Source organism: Guillardia theta (genome assembly GCF_000315625.1).
Source record: "Guillardia theta CCMP2712 unplaced genomic scaffold GUITHscaffold_33, whole genome shotgun sequence".
Classification (NCBI taxonomy): Eukaryota; class Cryptophyceae; order Pyrenomonadales; family Geminigeraceae; genus Guillardia; species Guillardia theta.
In genome coordinates, this window is record NW_005434641.1 from 542,797 (window position 1) to 560,253 (window position 17,457).

Sequence of the window (17,457 nt, forward strand, 5' to 3'; positions counted from 1 at the left end):
GAGGAGGAGGAGGTGCGCAGTAGGTGAAGGAGAGTGCAAGGGAGTAGGAAGGAGTGAGTTTCTCACAGAGAAGTCACTGTCGACGATGAAGTCGAACCCGTACAGCTGAAATCCTCCCGGGCGATTGCTGAACCTGAGCCTCGGCCAGACAGCCCGAACGGTGTGTAGGATCTGGCGATTGACCTGCGGCAAGATGTCTCTGTCCAGGTCGACGTCCTGGTGGTGCTTCCGAAGGAAGTCCCTGAAGTCGTCGAAGAACATCTCGTTCTCCTCGAACAGAGACTCGTAGTATTCTGACTGCGCGGCGATGCAGTGGTTGGTCAGGTGCGCAAACGTGTCCTCAAGGTCGTCTGCTACGTACGGGTGCGCGGAAAGCCGCAGGACCCCCTCCCTGTGCACGTACAGACCCAGCTCCACGTCCAGAAGGGCCCAGACTCGCACGTCGAACTTGAACCCGTAGATCAAGAGGGGATTTTCCACGTACTTCTGCACAGCAATCGGCTCTCCCGTGCGGCCATACGTGTCATCGACCCAGTCCAGGGCCGTTGACCCCTGGAGCACCTTTACCCCAGAGCCCTTGCTCCCCTTGCTCGTCTTCGCCACCCACACGTTCTCATAGTCTCCCTCCTCCCTTGCCATCATCTCCTTCAGGAAAGCACTCCGCTGGTCGTCGTATCCTCTCACTGGGGTCCTCCCGCGCACGCTAGAGACTTTGGGAGCGCCTCGCTGGGGGACAACCACGTAGGTGAGCGGCATGAAGGGCTCGACGTGAGAATTCGCCGCGAAGTACTTGCGGAGGAGGAGGGCAAGATCGGCTTTCTGCGTGATGAACTTGGAGCCGAGCAGGTAGTTCACTACCTGCTCGCCTTGCTCGAAGCAAACCAAGTCCCAAGGTATCCCTTTTCCTTGACAGGGGCCAAGGATCACGTTGCAGTGCTTGATCATGGAGAGGTTGGTGCCGAGGCCGTCCTTAGGAGGCGCCAGCTCTTTCCACTCTCTCCTCGCCCATAGCTCGCTTGCTACCGCCTGATAGATAGAGCTGCCGCTGTCTAGACTGACAAAGTTCAACACCCGCTGTTGATCATATGCATTCCCTCGGTCAGACCTGCTGGCCGACATTGTCGCGATGCTTGATTGACTTCCTGTTTGACGTGACAGCTTTTGCTGAGCTCAGAACAGAAACCGCTTGCCTGTTGGCTGCCAAGTCGACCCCTAGTCGATCCCTTTATGCCTGCACCCCAGCCCCAGAAGGCCCAGCCATGGCTGTCGCTTCCCACAGGCACGAGCAAGATCAGGTGGATTTGATGCTCCTCGCTGATCTCACTCCTAGTGCTCCACTCTCTCCTCCTCCTCTCCCTCTCATCTCTCCCGATCCTCTTCCACCTTGTCGCAGGCGGTGTCGTGCATTCGCATCTTTCTGAGGCGGATTGGACTTAACGGTCCAACAGGGTCAAGGTCAGGCGTCAGCTCACCGTCCACGGTCGCCGCGGGCCCCGGGCCCCGCCAGTCCCGAGTCCGACCGGACCGGGCCGGGCGGCCGTGCGACTGTGCCGCAGTGCGGCAGTCACTCTGCCACTCGGACCGCCGTACGGCCGGGCGATCCGGCGGGCCGCCTGCGCCGCCGGTGACCCCCCCGGCGGCGGCCGGGCCCGGGGGGTCGTCACACACGGCACGGTCAGTCCGACAGGGCCGCAGTGAGTTAGTTCCGAGTTCAGTCCCCTGGCCGCGAGTCGTACACCGGCCGCGCTGCCGCGCTCCCGCGGTAGCGTAGCGTAGCAGCTGAACCAGGCCGTACGGTGTTTAGTTCAGTTTAATAAGTTCAATCATACAACGTGAAACCGCTTCAAGTGAAAGATTTAGACGCAAAAACAACACTCCGCTAAATGGCGAGGAGAAAAAAAGCTATAGAGTTTCACGATCAGTGGCAACTTGATCATCGGATAAACCGTTGAACAAGTCCTGATTCAAGCCCGTTAGAAAAGGTGGACAAGATCGTTGGTTCGGAGCGTAGTAGATGCTTGTTCGTTCCATTGATTGAGTGTACGATTCATCATCACAACACTCAGGGCGTATGGAAAATTTATCTGTTCTGCTTCTCCTTCAGAACTTCATACGCCTCCTGTACTTCGCGGAACCGTTCAGAAGCCTTGGCCTGCAGCATGCGTAAGAGGGAGACGACGAGGCGGAGCAAGGATCAGGTCAGGTTCCTCACTTTCTCTGAAGGCTCTTGAAACCGATCCGGGTGCCATTTGTTCACCAAGCTCAGGTATGACTTCCTAATCGCGCCAGCGTCTCCAGCATCGCTCACCTGATACGCTTCCAGGTCACACGGCATAAAACTGCCCCGTCCCTCACCCCAAGCGTCTCGCATGCCTCCCGCACAACAGACATGGACTGAACTCCTCCACTCCCCGCGTATTCGTACTCGTAGTATTGCTCTCTCCACCATTTGGTGCTGCCACGGTTGAAGGAGCTCTTTCGGAAAGAGCCCTCCTCCCACTGTCAAGGATGTCAATTTTACAGCAAGACGAGATCGCATGACAGCAATACAAGAGTTTTTCGATCTTGCCCTCTCTCACTCCTGTACCGATTCCACTCCATCTGAACCCTGAAACGGTCGTGCTCTGACTGCTCCTCCTCGTCTATCCTCCACTCGACCCACCTTCCGTCCTCCTCCCTGAACCAAGGATGTATCAGACATAAACGCGTCATCACCCAATCAAGAAATAGAAAAAAAGCATGAAATGTGTTGCACTCTACCAGTCTAGCCTCCACGAACTCGTTGCATTGCGCTTCATCGCTTTATTCTGCATCGGCTCCTTCGGAGGATCCCTCCCAGCATTGTCTCCCCAGATATTCTGATATGCTCGAGCATGGAGCAGTCCATCAAGTCTGATCCAAGGTCCTTGTGTACACCTCCATGGCTTCAGCTTCGAAGATCCGCCCGCCATGACGGTCGCTGCCCTCCTGCCGCCCCGCGCAACCGCCTGCATTGAAGCTTACGGGGACTGGGAATAGCAATTTATTACTCATCTCTCCGGGCCCGGATCTTCCCGGGCCCGGCCGGCCCGGTGCAGGTTACTCGTCGCAACCGTCGCAACCACAGTGATAAGGTTAAAATGCTGCGAAGAGCTGCAGGACAGGAGGGATGGCGGGAGGGGGTGGAGGGAGGGGGGCATAGAGAGGATAGGGGAATACCTGATGGGTGACATAGTTCTGCTGGTTGCCAAGGGCCATGAGGAATGAATAGCAGAAAGGGAGGGCCCAGATTAGAAAAAAATGACTTCATGATCGGGCAGGGGAGGCGCAAGGAAGAGTAAGAAGCTCTCTTTCACTTGGCCTGGAGGCAAACACATGGTCATCTTTTGAATAGTTCATACGACTGAAGTTAGTCCTCCCTTTACACCTTTCGGATGAAGAGTATTCGAGCGCAAACCATGTCTTGTTGAAGTTTAACTACCGAGCCCCTTGTATCCTAGAGAGATTTGAGCGATCATGCATGAGATTCCCCTGTGAAATTTGAACGTGTGAATCGGAAATTCCTGAATTATTTTTGCGTCTGCAGGCACAGCCTTGTGGAACCAGTGGGAACGAGATGATACCAGAACTTCTTCTGATCGGAGCGGGATATGCCGCTGCCGTCCTCGTGGCTGTGGATGCTTCCATTGTGGGATCCTACTTGGCGGCCCAAAATGATCAGGTGAAGGAGACGGAAATGGAGCAGGTGAGCCAGATTAGTCAGAGCAACTTTCGTAACTTGCGATATTCGAACTATCAATCCAAGTTGGTGACTTCTCCATAGCAGGATGTGAACGTAGAAGACAAAGGAACTTTCGGCAGTCCTGAGTATCCAACCAATCAGAGAACAAACCTCTATTCGCAGCCCGAAACTCGTTACCCTGATCAAGTGGCAATGTTGTAAGCATGTGGTTTGTACGATTTCCCTCCTCGACATCCGTTTGTCACCAGAAATGCTACAGCGACAAAACCGACATGTTCTTGCTCACTTTTCCACGATGAATTTATTGTAATATAAACTTTTGTTTTATGGTATTATCTGATAAAGGATCGGTGATCAAAAAATTTTCCTAGAATGTAAAAAAATATCTTTTTATGACCTCGATGGAAAACGGAAAAATAGATCTATTGTGCCTTCATGGCCTTCTTCGCTTCCCGTGCTGAGATGTAGGACTTCCTGTAGAAATGCCCGAAGAGCATGAGCATCTGAAAGAAATCGTCAGATGTATGGTCATTCGCTTTCACCGCCCATCACCTGGATGTGGTACACGAACTGAGCCCATGCCAGGTGCCTTGGGAGAATGGTCTCAAAAGCAAGCACGAGGCAAGCATGAATAATGCACATGGCGAACTGAAACGAGAACATCACCTCAAATTGCCCGAGGTGAGAGGAAAGAATACCTGGATCAGCTGTGCCTGAGTGATGAACTTCTTGAACGGGTTGGTGTAGCCCATAGAAGTCCAGAAGTAGTGAGAGTACATAATACAGTGGATGATGCTGTTGATCAGGCAACCAAAAGCAGCGGTTCCATTTCCATGCCCAATGTACAACATAGCCCCCCAAATCATGCCAATGCTTGCGTGGTGGTAGACATGCAGAAAGGTGAGTTGCTGCTTCTCCTTGCCCCTCAAGATGATGAAGAGGGTGTCAAAAAAGTCCAAAAATTTCGACATATAGTGAACGAAAACAAAGTACTCCAGCTGCGCAGTGTACTGTTTGTTGATGCCGAAAATGTTGGTCGGAGTCGACAGCGAAACTAATCCCCAAATCATGTACACGTTCAAGATGACCTGTGCTAGGTTATACACCTGCATGGGAAACTTCAAAACAAAAGGCTGCCGTCCTTGCATGAACTTCCGCACGATGACAATCATGAGCAGATAGCCAGAAAGCATGCTGGTCATGCATTCCTTGGAGACGAAAAAATCGTACACCGGGCCCGAGAGGTATTGCAAAGTTGCCATGGTAGTCAGTGGCCTCTCGCTAGAACGGCAAGAGTGAGAGCGTGAGAGGTCTGTGCGAGTATGGACGAGGAGGAGGTCAGGAACGAGTGAAGTAGGGCGAACGGATGTGAAGGCGCACTAGGAACGAAGGGCAGTGGGAATGGAGGAGGATGGGATCAGTCAGCCCTGGGGGGTAGGGGGTATTTTTGAAGGGGTAGTCAGTTGCTATCGATTGATATAAGGGGTGGGTATGTGTTCTTTTCATAATCAACAGCATGTATGGGGTGGGTACTCATTTTTAATACAGGGTGGTGGGTAGCCATTGAAGGGTCATACTCAGGATAGGGTAGTGTTAAAGGCCTAGAGGGTGGGGTAAGAGTGGGGAGGGGGTCCAACAATTTGGATCCTCGGTCTAAAATTGGATTGAGCCTCGTGTGATCCTTCTGAAATTCAGAGAAATGTTTGAAAACAAATAAGGGAATTTGGTCAAATCTCCTAAATCTCCGGCGTCTCCAGGCAGCTCCCCTCGGTCGTGGTCGCATGAGGATCATGAATTTTTCGTTTGGGGCAAAATCTTGAGATGTTCGCAAGAAAAGTTTCAAATTATTGTATAAAATTTTAAATATTAAGATTATATTTCAATACATTCCGATCTTGTTGATCCCCTGTGCAAAATCTTGACCCAAAACGCATGCAAAGCCCTACCCCCGGTACTTCTAGTCCTACTACCCCTATATCTTCCCTCACAAAGTACCCCCTCTGCTTCCAGGCTCCGTCCCGGGGCCTTGACGGCACAACAACCTCAGTCAATGTTGCCTCCGGGCCGGGCCCGACCGGGCCGATCGGACGATGCCCGACCCTTACACGGTGCGCCGGTGCCGGGTCAAAATGGCGGGGTAAGGAATGTTGGGGAGGGAGGAAGGGGAGCGACGAGGGAGACATGCTTGAGTGAAGATAGAGTAGAGCTCTAGCATCGCAGGTTGAATCTCCCTCTCTAGCTCTAGTTCTTGTCAGCAGTATGATGTCTCCTGGTGTTTGTTGTTGATGTCCGCCGTTAGTTTCTGGGATGTACATCACGCCGAACAGCATGTCGGGGAAAAGCCATCTCTCATGACTTTGATTGGGATGATATATGTGTATCAATATACGCAGAGGAATTTCATGCTGAACCGTTTCCTCGTTCTTGCCCTCCAGGTTCCTTCGGCAGAGCGCCTCTGCGTTTGGCGCCAGGTGTCTTCGAGGGCGTTGGAGAAACTTCACATCGACAAGTGACGGGAGTGACGGGGCGAAATATGCAGAACACCGAGAGACGCCGTTGTCACGATGGACAGTGAGCGGTGAACGACCGGATCGTGCGCTTGCTTTCCCACAGTACTGGGATGCTTTCTACAAGAGCAAGGAGAGCGAGGACCCTGGGTCCTTGTACGATTGGTATTCAAACAGTGATGTGCTGCAAGGAGTGCTGTGGAACAAGTTAAGAAGGCTGCAGGTTGCTTGCCTCCCCCTCCCCCCCCCTCCTCATCTCTTCTCTCCCCCTCCCCTCTTCCCTCCCTCGAGAGCATCATCCCATCGGTCATTCACGACAGTGTTTCGCAGGCAGGACACCTTGTCCTTCATGCAGGGTGTGGAACAAGCGCTCTCTCCCTCGCACTTTCCAGCCATTTTAAGGACATACGATTCATTCATGCAGACTTCTCGATGCAGGGGCTAGAGTTGATGAAGCACCGCCATCCAGGTCTCTAGATTGCTTCTTTTCCTCGTCCTCCCCATTCTCCTCCTCCTCCATCAAAACTTTCGAATTTTTCCGCAAGCTCCCTGTTCTTCCTTTTCCTCCGTGTCTCCTCCTCGTCCTCACCTCCCACACAGAGTTGAACTGGATGGCTATGGACGTTCGGCAGCTCCCGTTCGCTGACAGGAGCTTGGCGGCGGTGGTGGAGAAGGGGACGATGGACGCGCTCCTGTGAGCTACGAGGCCAAGCCCTCCTCTCTTGCTAGTTACTTTATGCAAGGCGGAAGGGAGACGACGCGTGGCTGGACATGTGCAAGGAATGCTCCCGCGCGCTCTCTCAGGGTGAGAACCGCCTCATTCTTTCGTTCTACTTCCTCGTTCCATTCCCTCCTGGCTATGACCCTTGAGGATCTTCTTGTCCTCTCTTCTCCCTTCTGCCTTTACTCTCCTCCCTTCCTCCCCCCACCTCCGCCTCCTCCCTCTCATCCACTTCCCACGTCCCCCTCCCCCCCATCCCTCTTTTCTCATCAAGGAAGCATCCTTCGTTTTGTTCATCCTCATGGCTCCCTGCGCGAGTCTCCTCCTTGTGCCACAGCTCCTCCTCTGTGCTCCAGCGGCTGCTCGTCGCTCATGACGTTTTCAGGAGGTATTTTCCTTCAGATTACTGACGAGCCTCCGGAACTTCGACTTCCGCTCCTAGAGCATCTGTGAGTAGAATTGAGGAAGGGAAGTGAGGAAAGGCAGGGAGACGAATGGGAGAGCAGAGGGAAGCAGAGAAGGAAGAGGGCGAGGAGGAGGAGGAGGGAAGGAGGGGGGGGGGAAGAGGAGAGGGAGGACGGGAGGATTGGAAGGTGATGACGCCAGGGATGTCAGGAGGGAGTGGCAAGTGAGTTTCAGCGCAGTGGATGCGAATGACGACGGGTATGAGTATTTCGTATACTCCTGTGAGATGCGATGAGTACTAGTACTGTCTGCCATCGATGATCGGACTTCTGTCTTCCCTCTGTACAATCTTCAACGCTGCATAGTGCAAATGTTCCCTCCATGTTGCGTGATGGAGTGACTCAGCAGACTCTCTCGTCAACAAACCCGCGTCCCTCCTCTACCCGTATCCTTCCGATCAACGGACGCGCCTTACCACCAGGTTTCATTCTCACAAACACATCGAGCGACATGAATGGTACTCTACATCCTCCCGCTACATTCGCCGCCAGCAACCTCCCCACGAGCCCAGCAACTGCTCGCACTTTGCCGGACAAAGTGTGCTGGTCTACTTCGTTTAGTCCGTCCATCCATCTTTCACCCAGCCGTTGAAATCACTGAGCGCTCTCCTCCTCAGTATCAGGACCCACCGCAGCTGATTCCCCTCCCTCCTCAGTTGTTGTCTCCTCTGTAGCACCCTCCTCTCCCTCGGCTCCCTCTGAAGCACCCTCGGCTCCCTCCTCTGTAGCTCCCTCCTCGCCCTCAGCACCCTCTTCGCTCCCCTCAGCTTCAGTGCCTTCCTCGGCAGCAGGAGTGTCCTGCTCGAAGGGGAACCTCTCAGGGGCAGGAGCGTTGATGTCGCTCTCCATGTCCTGCTCACCATAAGCGCTGTCGTAAAATTGAGGAAGAGAATAATCTCACCTGCTCATGCTGAGCCTGATGAATCTCCGCGATCAAAGCGGGATCGATAGCCTGCGCAGAGACATTACGGGTATTCACTCATACAGCGATAGTCTCGATCCACAAGTTTGTTCACTTCGCTCACCTCGCTCTCTGACGCGATCGTGCCGTTAGCGATCATGGCCTCAATCAAAGTTCCTTCAAGAAGGCATGAGATAACAAGGGATCAACGGGTCAGATCAAGCATACCATTCATCTTTCCGATTGCACGAAGGGCCCAGTCTGCGCAACCATGAGCATCGCATCTCCAACACGCCACCGGCTCCGCTCACTTGCACGGCGTTCGATCCGGTCTTCGTTGCCTACTCCCCAGAACGTGTGGTCGAAGAGAGGAGGATGGTTCTCCTCCGGCATGTTCACCTCCTGTATTTAAACATCAGAGCGGCAGCAGGTAGCCGGGTGTGAGGCTGACCAGAGCGACCGCGGACGAGGATTGAGACATCCAGATCATGCTCACTGCCACAACCAACCCCATGGCTGCAGCGCAAGCAGCGATCATGACCTGAGAGCCGTCAGGGATCCTTCTCATGAGGACGCCAAAGGTAAGACTTACAGCTTTCATCTCCGTTGCCGGTCGATGAAGCGAAACAGCTGCAGAGCCAAGATGTCAGAGCGGCGCAGGCAGCGATAGCTGATCTCAGGGAAGTGACATGTACAAGCTCTCAAACAGATTTCAAATCATTTCAACCCCAGTCAGCGGGGATAGCAACAAGAAAAGAAAAGAATGCTTGCATGGCAAAATCGGAGAGACGAAAACAGCGCAACAAATTACAAATCATATGAGGGTTCGAAAAAAATCATGTATTGCATACGATCAAGCGAGGGAGGGCAGGGATGTAGGCAGGCAGGAGAAGGGGGAGGCAAGGACGATGGAAGGGGGGAGGGGAGGGGAGGGCAGGAGGGAGGGGAAGGAAGGAGGGAGGGAGAGGGAGGAGGAGGAGGAGGAGAGGGGAGGAGGGAGGAGGAGAGGGGAGGCAAAGTTTTCTCACGTCGCTCGTTGAGGGAGGATGTGCCATAGTTCACAACCACCATGGCGGCTCTTCGTGCTGAACCGTAACCGTCACCCTTCATATGAAACTGTACATAACGGTCATTTAACGGCGCTGGAGGTAAAATAAAAAAAATCCTTTTCTTTGTGTAAAGCCGGTCATACAAGCAAATGCAGGCGCTGACGATGCGGGCGATGATGGCGCTATGTCGCAGTAGCTTCTCTCAATCGCAGAACATGAGCACTGAAGAACTTCAGATACTCATGGACGATCGGCCGGAGGAAGTTGTCATACTGGACGTCAGAAGGAAAGACGAGGTAACCCACCGCTCAGTTGTATACCTTGCCGCTGACTTTCCTGGGCAAGTTCGATGTATCACACATCAAAGGAGCAATTTGTGCAGGAGAAAACGGCGAACTTATAGATCTTGCTGCTGTCGCAAGCTCTGTGGAGAAAGATGCGCCCAATGGAGGCAAGACAATAGCGTGCTATTGCTCGGTAGGTTATCGAAGTGCCCGGCTGGCCCAGAAGCTTTTGGTGGAGCATGGCTGCAGAAGAGCCTTCAACGTTGAGGGCTCGATCTTCAAGTGATGCTACATGCTTGTATGCTTTGAGAGGTTGTAACATGTCGGAACACAGGTGGGCGAATGAGGGAAGAAGGGTTTTCCGAGGGGAAGTCGAAGTGGTCCCGACCAAAGTGCATCCGTACAATCATGTTTATGGGCAGGTATGCACCCGATCATGGTCGTGTTCAGAGGTTTTTCATTGACAATCAATCTTGCAGTTGTTAAACTCCAAGTTTCGTTATCCTGTTTGAGCGAAATTACGGGAAAGTTAGCTTACAATCGTTTCGTGATTGTTTCTCCATGTATATATTTACAATCCTTCAAGATAAGATGCGGCAATCAAGCCGCATAATGCTATGAACATTCAAAACTTCTCATGTTTTGCTCCGGATGACCTGCTCAGTCAGTCTGGGACCTCAAACTCTGCTTGTAACACAATGCTGCACTGGGTCGCAGGAATCCGAGAATTCCGTTGGTTGAGGAGTGGGCGTCTGCGACCTGTATTCCCTGGGCCTGAGATACGATAGAGCAAGCTCTCCATGACGTAAAGCACTGTCGTCTCTACTGGTGACACATGAGACTGACGGTTGTCGTCCGTAGTAGATTTCATCAAGTCGACAGTCAGATGCTTTTCTTTTTGACGAGATTATCTGTTCGACTCCGGTGTTCACCATGGAGAAGTCCGTTGAGGGCGGGGAATGTTCTTGAGAGACTGGTTGATGTTTCTTCTGCAGTTGAAAGTTGCGTATCTCCAACAGGGAGGTTGCCTTGGGGTCTGGGAGGAAAGCAACAGAATCTACGATGAGTTGTGTTGGGATTCGAAGTCTACAAAACCTGTCTGCGACTCATTTGAGTTGGGCCGGCCTGCGTAGTAAATGATCTGGAGAAGAATTTTATCTTTTCGATGCCTTGGCAGCTCATTTCAGAAACAATATATCACCATGACACTGAATACCTCGCGATATCCAGCGGAGTATGCCCGATTTCGTTTTTCACCGTCGGATCCGCTCCGCATTTCAGGAGCATGAATGCAGATTTATGTTTTCCTGACAAACAAGCCAAGTGCAAGGGTGTCATTCCTGCCTTAGTTTTGCAGTTCATATCGATGCCTTCATGGGAACCGAGTCAGGGTTGTTTCAGATCGCCAAAATCCCCCACCTTGTTCTTTCAACATGGAGATTGTGTTCAAGGATTCAGCTTGTACAGAGCTGAACAGAGCTCTTTCCCCTTCCATGCGGCTGGCAGAATCCATGCCCGTCCCCTTCAGAATCAAGTTCAGTGCTTTCCCACCACTTATATTCATGCCAAAGATCACAAAGTTCGCCACGAGTACATGCCTCAGTCAATGAGGGGTTTCAAGTGACAAAAGCTCACTTCTACCAGACAAAACATGAGTTCAGTCCGCAATCTCTCTATCGTATCCGCGACCTCAAGAATAAAAGCTCCGAGAACTCTCTCACGCAGCAACCCCAACTTTCAAGACAGTAGGTTGCGACTTCTCAAGTGTGGACAAGGCTAAACTGATCAACTCATCGTGTCTGCAGACCATCACACAGTCTTCCACCACAAATTTGCATCTCACATGAGAAACATCGCATCTTCAGCTTACCTTCTCCTTCATTGCGCTACAACATCCCGCCGCTCTCCCCACCTCGTTACCCATTTCGCCGGCACCCTTTACCGACGCAACCACCCTATGGCCCCAGCACCCATCTGTTGTGTCCATCGCCATTTTCCACTGTGAGAGCCAGGGTCCAACCTTGCCCTATTTGCATTAGTGCTTCAATCATAAGATATGATACCTTGTGGTACTGAGATTACATCTCCCGATTTGTGCACTTTTAACGAACTTCGGAACGAGAGCTCACTCTTCGACTCCGTCAGATAACTAAAATCTTTACTCACCCGGAGAGTCGCCGGGCCGCGGCCGACAAGTCTCTTTCACTCAAGTGCTGAAGATTTCCGTTGACACAAAGAAAAACGTCAAACTTGACTAAGGGGACTGGACTGCCATTCAGCGGCTCCTCTTGGAATCTCTGAGAAGGCTGGAGGGGTAGCGATGCCTACGGTAGCAAGGAGTTGGCCTGCCTGCCCGCCTGCCTCTCACGCTGCTCCTGCAGGAGGACATGGGTCAAGAGCTGCTCGTGCGTAAGGACGATGGCGAGCCTGGGATGAAAGTCGTGATCTCTTCGGCGTTCAAGCACCACCCCTTCTGCTCCGCCTACGTCAGGTGCGAGCCTCATTCTTCCTACCGCTTACTGCATCTGTCAGGTTGGGCAGGTCGGGACGTTAGTGAGAAAAAGCTCGTCAGGAGGAGGAGGCTGGTACGCAAGTTTTCCAGGACATGAAGAACAGGTGCTGAAGAGAGAGTTCGCCTATCTATACCATGAGCACTCATGATGTTCAGTTCTTCTCCACCGGAGGCTTCGGCGGCCTCTATCACCTTGCAGTCGCCAAGCAAGGTCAGCTTCTCCGTCGCTCCTCCTCCTATGTCAGTCACCCGCCATTGACAGCAGACGATAGTGGGGGATTGCTCCAGCAGGGCAAAAAGTCTCGGTGAGCTTTGAGCACCGCGAGCTGTCCAACAGCACACTGAAGGAGGAGCAGGGAGCACTCAGGAGACGAGGAGACGTTGTCAGCAAGTACGGGGGGAGGAGGGGCCATAGCATGCTCAGCATCTGTTTCAACAGGAGAGAACCCAGAGCAGGGCTGGGTGGAGGTTGTGGTGGATGACAACTACGGTGACTACCCGGTGACTCGAGGAAGGAAGATGACGGGAATGCAGACAAGATCGTGAGCGAAGAGATGATTCGTGTCGGCCTGCAGCAGCAGGTCAGTTGCTCTCGTCCACCCTCCCCCTTCTTCCTTCCGTGCCTGCCTGCCTGCCTGCCTGCCTCCATCGCTTCTTCCCCCTTCTTTCTTGCCTCCCCCCCCCGTTCCCTTCCTCCTTCCCTCCCTCCTTCCCTGCTCTAAAATTGATCGGATATCCTCGAAGCTCGAGCTCGACCTCTCCTTGTCTCTACGGGTGATGCCGGGTACATGACCTGCTGTGCTGATCCAACGTGTGACGGAGGAGAGAAGGGACGGTGAGGATCGCTCAGCCTCGCCGCGGGCATGGAAGCTTCCAGGACAAGACAATCTTCAAGGTGGTGGCGATGATGATGATGATGATGGTGGTGGTGGTGGTGGTGGTGGTGGTGGTGATGATGATGATGATGATGAGACAGAGGAGGAGGAGGAGGAAGACAGGAGGAGGAGGAAGACAGGAGGGGGTGGGGTGGGGCAACGGAGGACAGGAGCGGGAGACACTTCACCTGACGTTGGACAATTGAAGGTCCGGATTGACTCTCGGAAGAACTCGCAAGACGCAAGGAACGGTTATGAGATGCAGATGGAGCTGTTCGATCTGGTAAACGTCCTCGTTGAGGCTGCGAGCAATCCTGCTGAGTTTGCGGCAGCTCAAGGACCCCAGCAGCTCCTTGTACAAGAGGAACTCGTTCGATGGCAAGCGAATCCTTGATGGATGGTTGATCTCTCCAACTTCTGCTGAGAAGGTTTGCCGATGCTTTGACAGTCAGTCAGTCAGTCAGTCCGTCAGTCAGTCAGTCAGTCAGTCAGTCAGTCAGTCAGTCAGTCAGTCAGCTGTCCCGTGTTGCCCTGTCAGTCAGCCCGTCTCTCTGAATGTTTTGACTTTCTTTCAGTCTTTTCTCACATTTCTCTCTTTCCAGCAAGAGTTCGAAGCTCAGCTTTCACCTTCAGTCGGCTTGAAAGGAGAGCAGAAGAGAGAAAATCGCATCCAGGAACGAGAGAAGGAGCGAGCGGCTGAGCTCTATAGAGGAGAGGAGCAGAAGATGGAGAGGCATGCAGGGCGGGCACTGGAAGAAGCAAGCATGCGGCCCGTGGTCAGCCATCAGAGTGAGCGAGTTAAGTTTGACGCTCCTCCATCCTCAGTGACTGCCCTGTCAGGGGAAGCGAGTTGGGAGGGTTTCAGCAGCCTCAAGGTTTCTGACGAGGTGAAGAGGCTTCGTGGGACGGGGGAGGGACGAGGGGGCGCGAACTGCTGCTGATGCATTCATCGGCACAGAGATCTGATCGTCCTACCTCAAGCCCGTCCTCGAATCTGAAACGAAGTCTGCTGGAGAGGAACTACAACTTCCTTGACGTGAGACCGTGGGCCTCTTCCTCTTCTTGCCTTGCCCTCTCTCCTCCTTCCTCCTCCTGCCTCCTCCTTCCTCCTGCCTCCTCCTCCTCACCTGTCTTGCCGCCCGCAGGCCAGGGCGCAGGCTGAGTACGAGATCCGGCAGAACCGACTGGTGGAAGCAGATCTCAACGACGCCAGATGTGATGACGTATCAAGGTGTTCTGACTGCTGAGGCGCTTGCAGCACGAATCAGCTTCCTAGAGAGAGAGCTAGAGACATCTCTTGCAGGTATGTGCTCTCACTCTCCTCCTCTGCTCTGCCTCCTCCTCCGCTCTGCTTCCTTGTTCCTTTGACCTCCTCCTTCCCTCTGCACCGTCCTCCCTTCTGCCTCCTCTTTAGCTGACTCTCATTCTTCCCTCTTCCTCCTCCACTCCTCTGTCGCCTGTGGCTGATTCCTTGACAGGAAATTCCCGGCTCGAGCATCGTCTGCGGGACATGGAGGTGGAGGGGAGGCAGCGAGTTGAAGGATGTGACGATAGTGGCAGGAGGAGCTGCTGAAGATGAAGACTGAGAACGCGAGGTTGAAGGTGGCCAACGAGTTCAAGGAAGTGAGTTGTTGTCATGGTATGATGACGGCTCTGAGGTCTGCGCAGAAAGAACTTGACATGATCCAGAAGAAGCAATCAGAGGAAGTCAGTCAGTGTGTTGCTTGCCTCTTGTTCATGTTGTCGAAGTTGTCAAACGAGAGTCCATGAGAGTGATGTCCGTTTGTTGTGAATGTTGTCATGTGACCCAGCGATGTCTTGTGTGTTGCCGACTGAAGTTTCAGTCGATCAATCACAAGACAATGATCAAATTGCAGGTGACAAGATTTGAAGAGACAAGCAGGGGACAAGCAGAGGTGAAGCCTTGCAGCGATGATGAAGAAGCAGAGGATCTCCTCTACTTCTTCTTCGCCTCCGCCTTCGCCTCTGCCTCTGCCTCTGCTCCCTCTCCCTCTCCCTCTCCCTCTCCCTCTCCCTCTCCCTCTCCCTCTCCCTCTCCCTCTCCCTCTCCCTCTCCCTCTCCCTCTCCCTCTCCCTCTCCCTCTCCCTCTCCCTCTCCCTCTCCCTCTCCCTCTTTTTCTGCTTCTCTCAGATTCTTGAGTTTTTCTGATCTCGATGCTACAGTTGAAAGATGTCGCTGCAAGGGCGCAGAAACAGATTGTCGAGTTGGGAACTTTAGTACATTCTCTCAAGGTGAGACAAACTCAGAAAAAAGAATTGGTTCAGACACAGTTTGCGTTGCATACAAACATATGTAACAAACACAACATGTAAGCCATGAAAACCAGTAAGTGTGGCATCAAGACAACATCTGAATGTTTCAATCATTATCATAGTCTCATCAAATGTTCATCATGACATACCAGCAGACAATCTTTCCTTGTTCACCCTGACTTGAACACCTCAGACTCAGTTGAATCAGTCTCAGTCAGATCAGCGAGACGCGCAGGAGAGGTGGGAACCACCAGTCTGCTCCCTCCATCCGCTGCCTGTCCCCTTGAACCCGCTGATGACGGAGGGCGAGCAGGTTACAGGGAGCGCAGGAGGAGCTGAAGAAGCTGCGGTCAGAGAAGCAACTTGATCACGCTACCATCGGCGATCTGCGCACGTGCGTCCTGTCGATGCTGATCCTGCCGCCTTGACTAGTTCGCCACGAGACAGGAAGCTGCAGGGGAGTGAAGAAACTTTGAGGATGCGAAGTCAAACGTTTGAAGAGAAGGTCTTGTTGCCTTCTCCTCTTCCTCCTCTTCCTCTTCCTCTTCCCCTCCCTTCTCCTCCTCTTCCTCTTCCTCTTCCTCTTCCCCTCCCTTCTCCTCCTCTTCCTCTTCCTCTTCCTCTTCCTCTTCCTCTTCCTCTCCCTTCTCTTCCTCCTCTTCTCCTTCTTTGTGCTACACCACCACCACCTCCTCCTCCTCCACATCATATTCATTATCTCTCGCCTCCTCATCTTTTCCCTCTTCTTCTGCTCAAATGTTTTTCTCACTTCATATTCGTCTTTACATGTTTCGCTCCCCTTGTTGGTCTGTTTGTACGACAACCATGATAGCTGGAGCATCTTGAAGCAAGCTTGCAATCTGCCGTGGAGAGAGAAGAAGAGCTGAGAAAGTACAACGAGGTGAGGGCGAAGAACAGAAGGAGGACAAACACGAGGAGGAAGAGGAGGAGGAGGAGGAGGAAGAGGAGGAGGAGGAGATTTGGGGAGCGGGTGGAGTGGAAGGACGAGGACGAGGACGAGGACGAGGAGGAGAAGGAGGTGGAGGAGATTTGGGAGCGGGTGGAGTGGAAGGACGACGAGGAGGAGACAGACTGACGTCCGAGCAGGAACTCTCCTCGCTCCTCCTCAAGGCCCAGGAGCAGATGGACCAGGACGAGCTCGGTCTCCCCCGTCGCCTTCCCCCCATGATCTGACGTGAGGAGCGCAGAGCTGCGGGGGCTGCACGAGGAGCTCAGGAGAAGAAGCGTCGAAGTTTCATCCATGCAGGCATGAGAGGTTCTTGTGCTCTGCTCTCCCTGCTGAATCGAGACCAGGAGGATGCTGCTTCTCGTCAGCGTCAGGGCGAGCAACTTGCTCTCAAGGTGCAGTAACCAAGCTCTGCTCCCTTCTGCTCCTGCTCCTGCTCCTGCTCCTGCTCTTGCTTCTGCTGCTCTTGCTCCTGCTCCTGCTCCTGCTCCTGCTCCTGCTCCTGCTCCTGCTCCTGCTCCTGCTCCTGCTCCTGCTCCTGCTTTCCTCACATTCTGTCCTCTCCCTCCCTCACGATCTGCTCGCCAGCTCACGGAGCTCGAGACGAGGAATCGCCTGTTGGAAGCAAACTTGACAGAGAGGGACGAGAAGTTTGCGATGATGGAGAAGGGTACACGAACTTGAACTCACTTCAACCCTCCTCTCACTTCTCAACAACAGAAAACAAAAATCTTCGTTCATCCCTTGCACAGCTACATGTAATCGTCACCCCAGCATGTGCAGACATATGGGTGACATCGAGACATGGCAGGAGGAGCAGCAGAAGGAGCAGGAGAGGGTGAAGGAGCTCGAGGCTGATATCTTGGTGGTTACGACGAGAGAGAAGGAGATTATGCAGCAGCTTCACAAGAACAAGGAGGTGAAGAGAGAGAGAGAGGGAGAGGGAGGGACGGAGGGAGAAGATTGTAGCTGCAAGTCACGTTTGTGTTGTTGTAAGGAGATGATGATGATGGTGATGGTGATGGTGATGATGATGATGATGGTGATGGTGATGGTGATGATGATGATGGTGATGGTGATGATGGTGGTGGTGGTGGTGATGGTGATGGTGATGATGGTGATGGTGATGATGGTGGTGGTGGTGGTGGTGGTGATGGTGATGGTGATGGTGATGATGGGGGT

The 17,457-nt window shown here is 53.1% G+C and overlaps 6 protein-coding genes across 6 annotated transcripts in view; 2 read left to right on the top strand and 4 right to left on the bottom strand.

Annotated features, from left to right (window-relative positions):
- Positions 1 to 1,119, bottom strand: part of GUITHDRAFT_108359 (hypothetical protein) — a gene marked incomplete at both ends in the record, with an annotated part of 1,737 nt that extends 618 nt beyond the window's left edge. Inside the window, one exon of the mRNA XM_005832831.1 lies at positions 67 to 1,119. Coding sequence (XP_005832888.1) covers positions 67 to 1,119 — 1,053 coding nt within the window. The remainder of the gene's footprint in view (positions 1 to 66) is intronic.
- Positions 1,120 to 2,080: 961 nt separating this feature from the next.
- On the bottom strand, positions 2,081 to 2,813 carry GUITHDRAFT_108360 (hypothetical protein; the record flags this gene model as incomplete). The annotated part of the gene is made up of 5 exons (XM_005832832.1): positions 2,081 to 2,152; positions 2,213 to 2,308; positions 2,356 to 2,499; positions 2,608 to 2,677; positions 2,761 to 2,813. The coding sequence occupies 5 exons, from the start codon at positions 2,811 to 2,813 to the stop codon at positions 2,081 to 2,083; spliced, it is 435 nt and encodes a 144-aa protein (XP_005832889.1).
- A 1,330-nt stretch (positions 2,814 to 4,143) lies between these two features.
- GUITHDRAFT_108361 (hypothetical protein) lies at positions 4,144 to 4,983 on the bottom strand (the record flags this gene model as incomplete). The annotated part of the gene is made up of 3 exons (XM_005832833.1): positions 4,144 to 4,224; positions 4,274 to 4,369; positions 4,420 to 4,983. The coding sequence occupies 3 exons, from the start codon at positions 4,981 to 4,983 to the stop codon at positions 4,144 to 4,146; spliced, it is 741 nt and encodes a 246-aa protein (XP_005832890.1).
- An 852-nt stretch (positions 4,984 to 5,835) lies between these two features.
- GUITHDRAFT_163170 (hypothetical protein) lies at positions 5,836 to 7,714 on the top strand. Its single transcript, XM_005832834.1, has 7 exons — positions 5,836 to 5,858; positions 6,157 to 6,451; positions 6,559 to 6,697; positions 6,829 to 6,922; positions 6,972 to 7,033; positions 7,335 to 7,398; positions 7,565 to 7,714. The coding sequence occupies exons 1-7, from the start codon at positions 5,851 to 5,853 to the stop codon at positions 7,647 to 7,649; spliced, it is 747 nt and encodes a 248-aa protein (XP_005832891.1). The 5' UTR covers positions 5,836 to 5,850; the 3' UTR covers positions 7,650 to 7,714.
- A 131-nt stretch (positions 7,715 to 7,845) lies between these two features.
- GUITHDRAFT_152603 (hypothetical protein) lies at positions 7,846 to 8,930 on the bottom strand. Its single transcript, XM_005832835.1, has 7 exons — positions 8,907 to 8,930; positions 8,766 to 8,855; positions 8,626 to 8,716; positions 8,543 to 8,575; positions 8,439 to 8,491; positions 8,315 to 8,365; positions 7,846 to 8,265 (listed from the first exon to the last, which is right to left on the bottom strand). Exons 1-7 carry the CDS (start codon positions 8,913 to 8,915, stop codon positions 8,008 to 8,010), a joined length of 585 nt encoding a protein of 194 aa, XP_005832892.1. The 5' UTR covers positions 8,916 to 8,930; the 3' UTR covers positions 7,846 to 8,007.
- A 3,037-nt stretch (positions 8,931 to 11,967) lies between these two features.
- Positions 11,968 to 17,457, top strand: part of GUITHDRAFT_138738 (hypothetical protein) — a gene marked incomplete at both ends in the record, with an annotated part of 7,171 nt that continues 1,681 nt past the window's right edge. Inside the window, 24 exons of the mRNA XM_005832836.1 lie at positions 11,968 to 11,976; positions 12,029 to 12,138; positions 12,316 to 12,370; positions 12,422 to 12,464; positions 12,599 to 12,649; positions 12,694 to 12,740; positions 13,243 to 13,317; positions 13,367 to 13,462; positions 13,610 to 13,823; positions 13,875 to 13,921; positions 13,993 to 14,070; positions 14,180 to 14,249; positions 14,293 to 14,337; positions 14,513 to 14,550; positions 14,595 to 14,657; positions 14,703 to 14,741; positions 14,879 to 14,911; positions 15,219 to 15,287; positions 15,502 to 15,548; positions 15,622 to 15,702; positions 15,741 to 15,813; positions 16,141 to 16,209; positions 16,623 to 16,670; positions 17,087 to 17,194. Of these exons, the coding sequence (XP_005832893.1) occupies positions 11,968 to 11,976; positions 12,029 to 12,138; positions 12,316 to 12,370; positions 12,422 to 12,464; positions 12,599 to 12,649; positions 12,694 to 12,740; positions 13,243 to 13,317; positions 13,367 to 13,462; positions 13,610 to 13,823; positions 13,875 to 13,921; positions 13,993 to 14,070; positions 14,180 to 14,249; positions 14,293 to 14,337; positions 14,513 to 14,550; positions 14,595 to 14,657; positions 14,703 to 14,741; positions 14,879 to 14,911; positions 15,219 to 15,287; positions 15,502 to 15,548; positions 15,622 to 15,702; positions 15,741 to 15,813; positions 16,141 to 16,209; positions 16,623 to 16,670; positions 17,087 to 17,194 (1,608 nt within the window). The remainder of the gene's footprint in view (positions 11,977 to 12,028; positions 12,139 to 12,315; positions 12,371 to 12,421; positions 12,465 to 12,598; positions 12,650 to 12,693; positions 12,741 to 13,242; positions 13,318 to 13,366; positions 13,463 to 13,609; positions 13,824 to 13,874; positions 13,922 to 13,992; positions 14,071 to 14,179; positions 14,250 to 14,292; positions 14,338 to 14,512; positions 14,551 to 14,594; positions 14,658 to 14,702; positions 14,742 to 14,878; positions 14,912 to 15,218; positions 15,288 to 15,501; positions 15,549 to 15,621; positions 15,703 to 15,740; positions 15,814 to 16,140; positions 16,210 to 16,622; positions 16,671 to 17,086; positions 17,195 to 17,457) is intronic.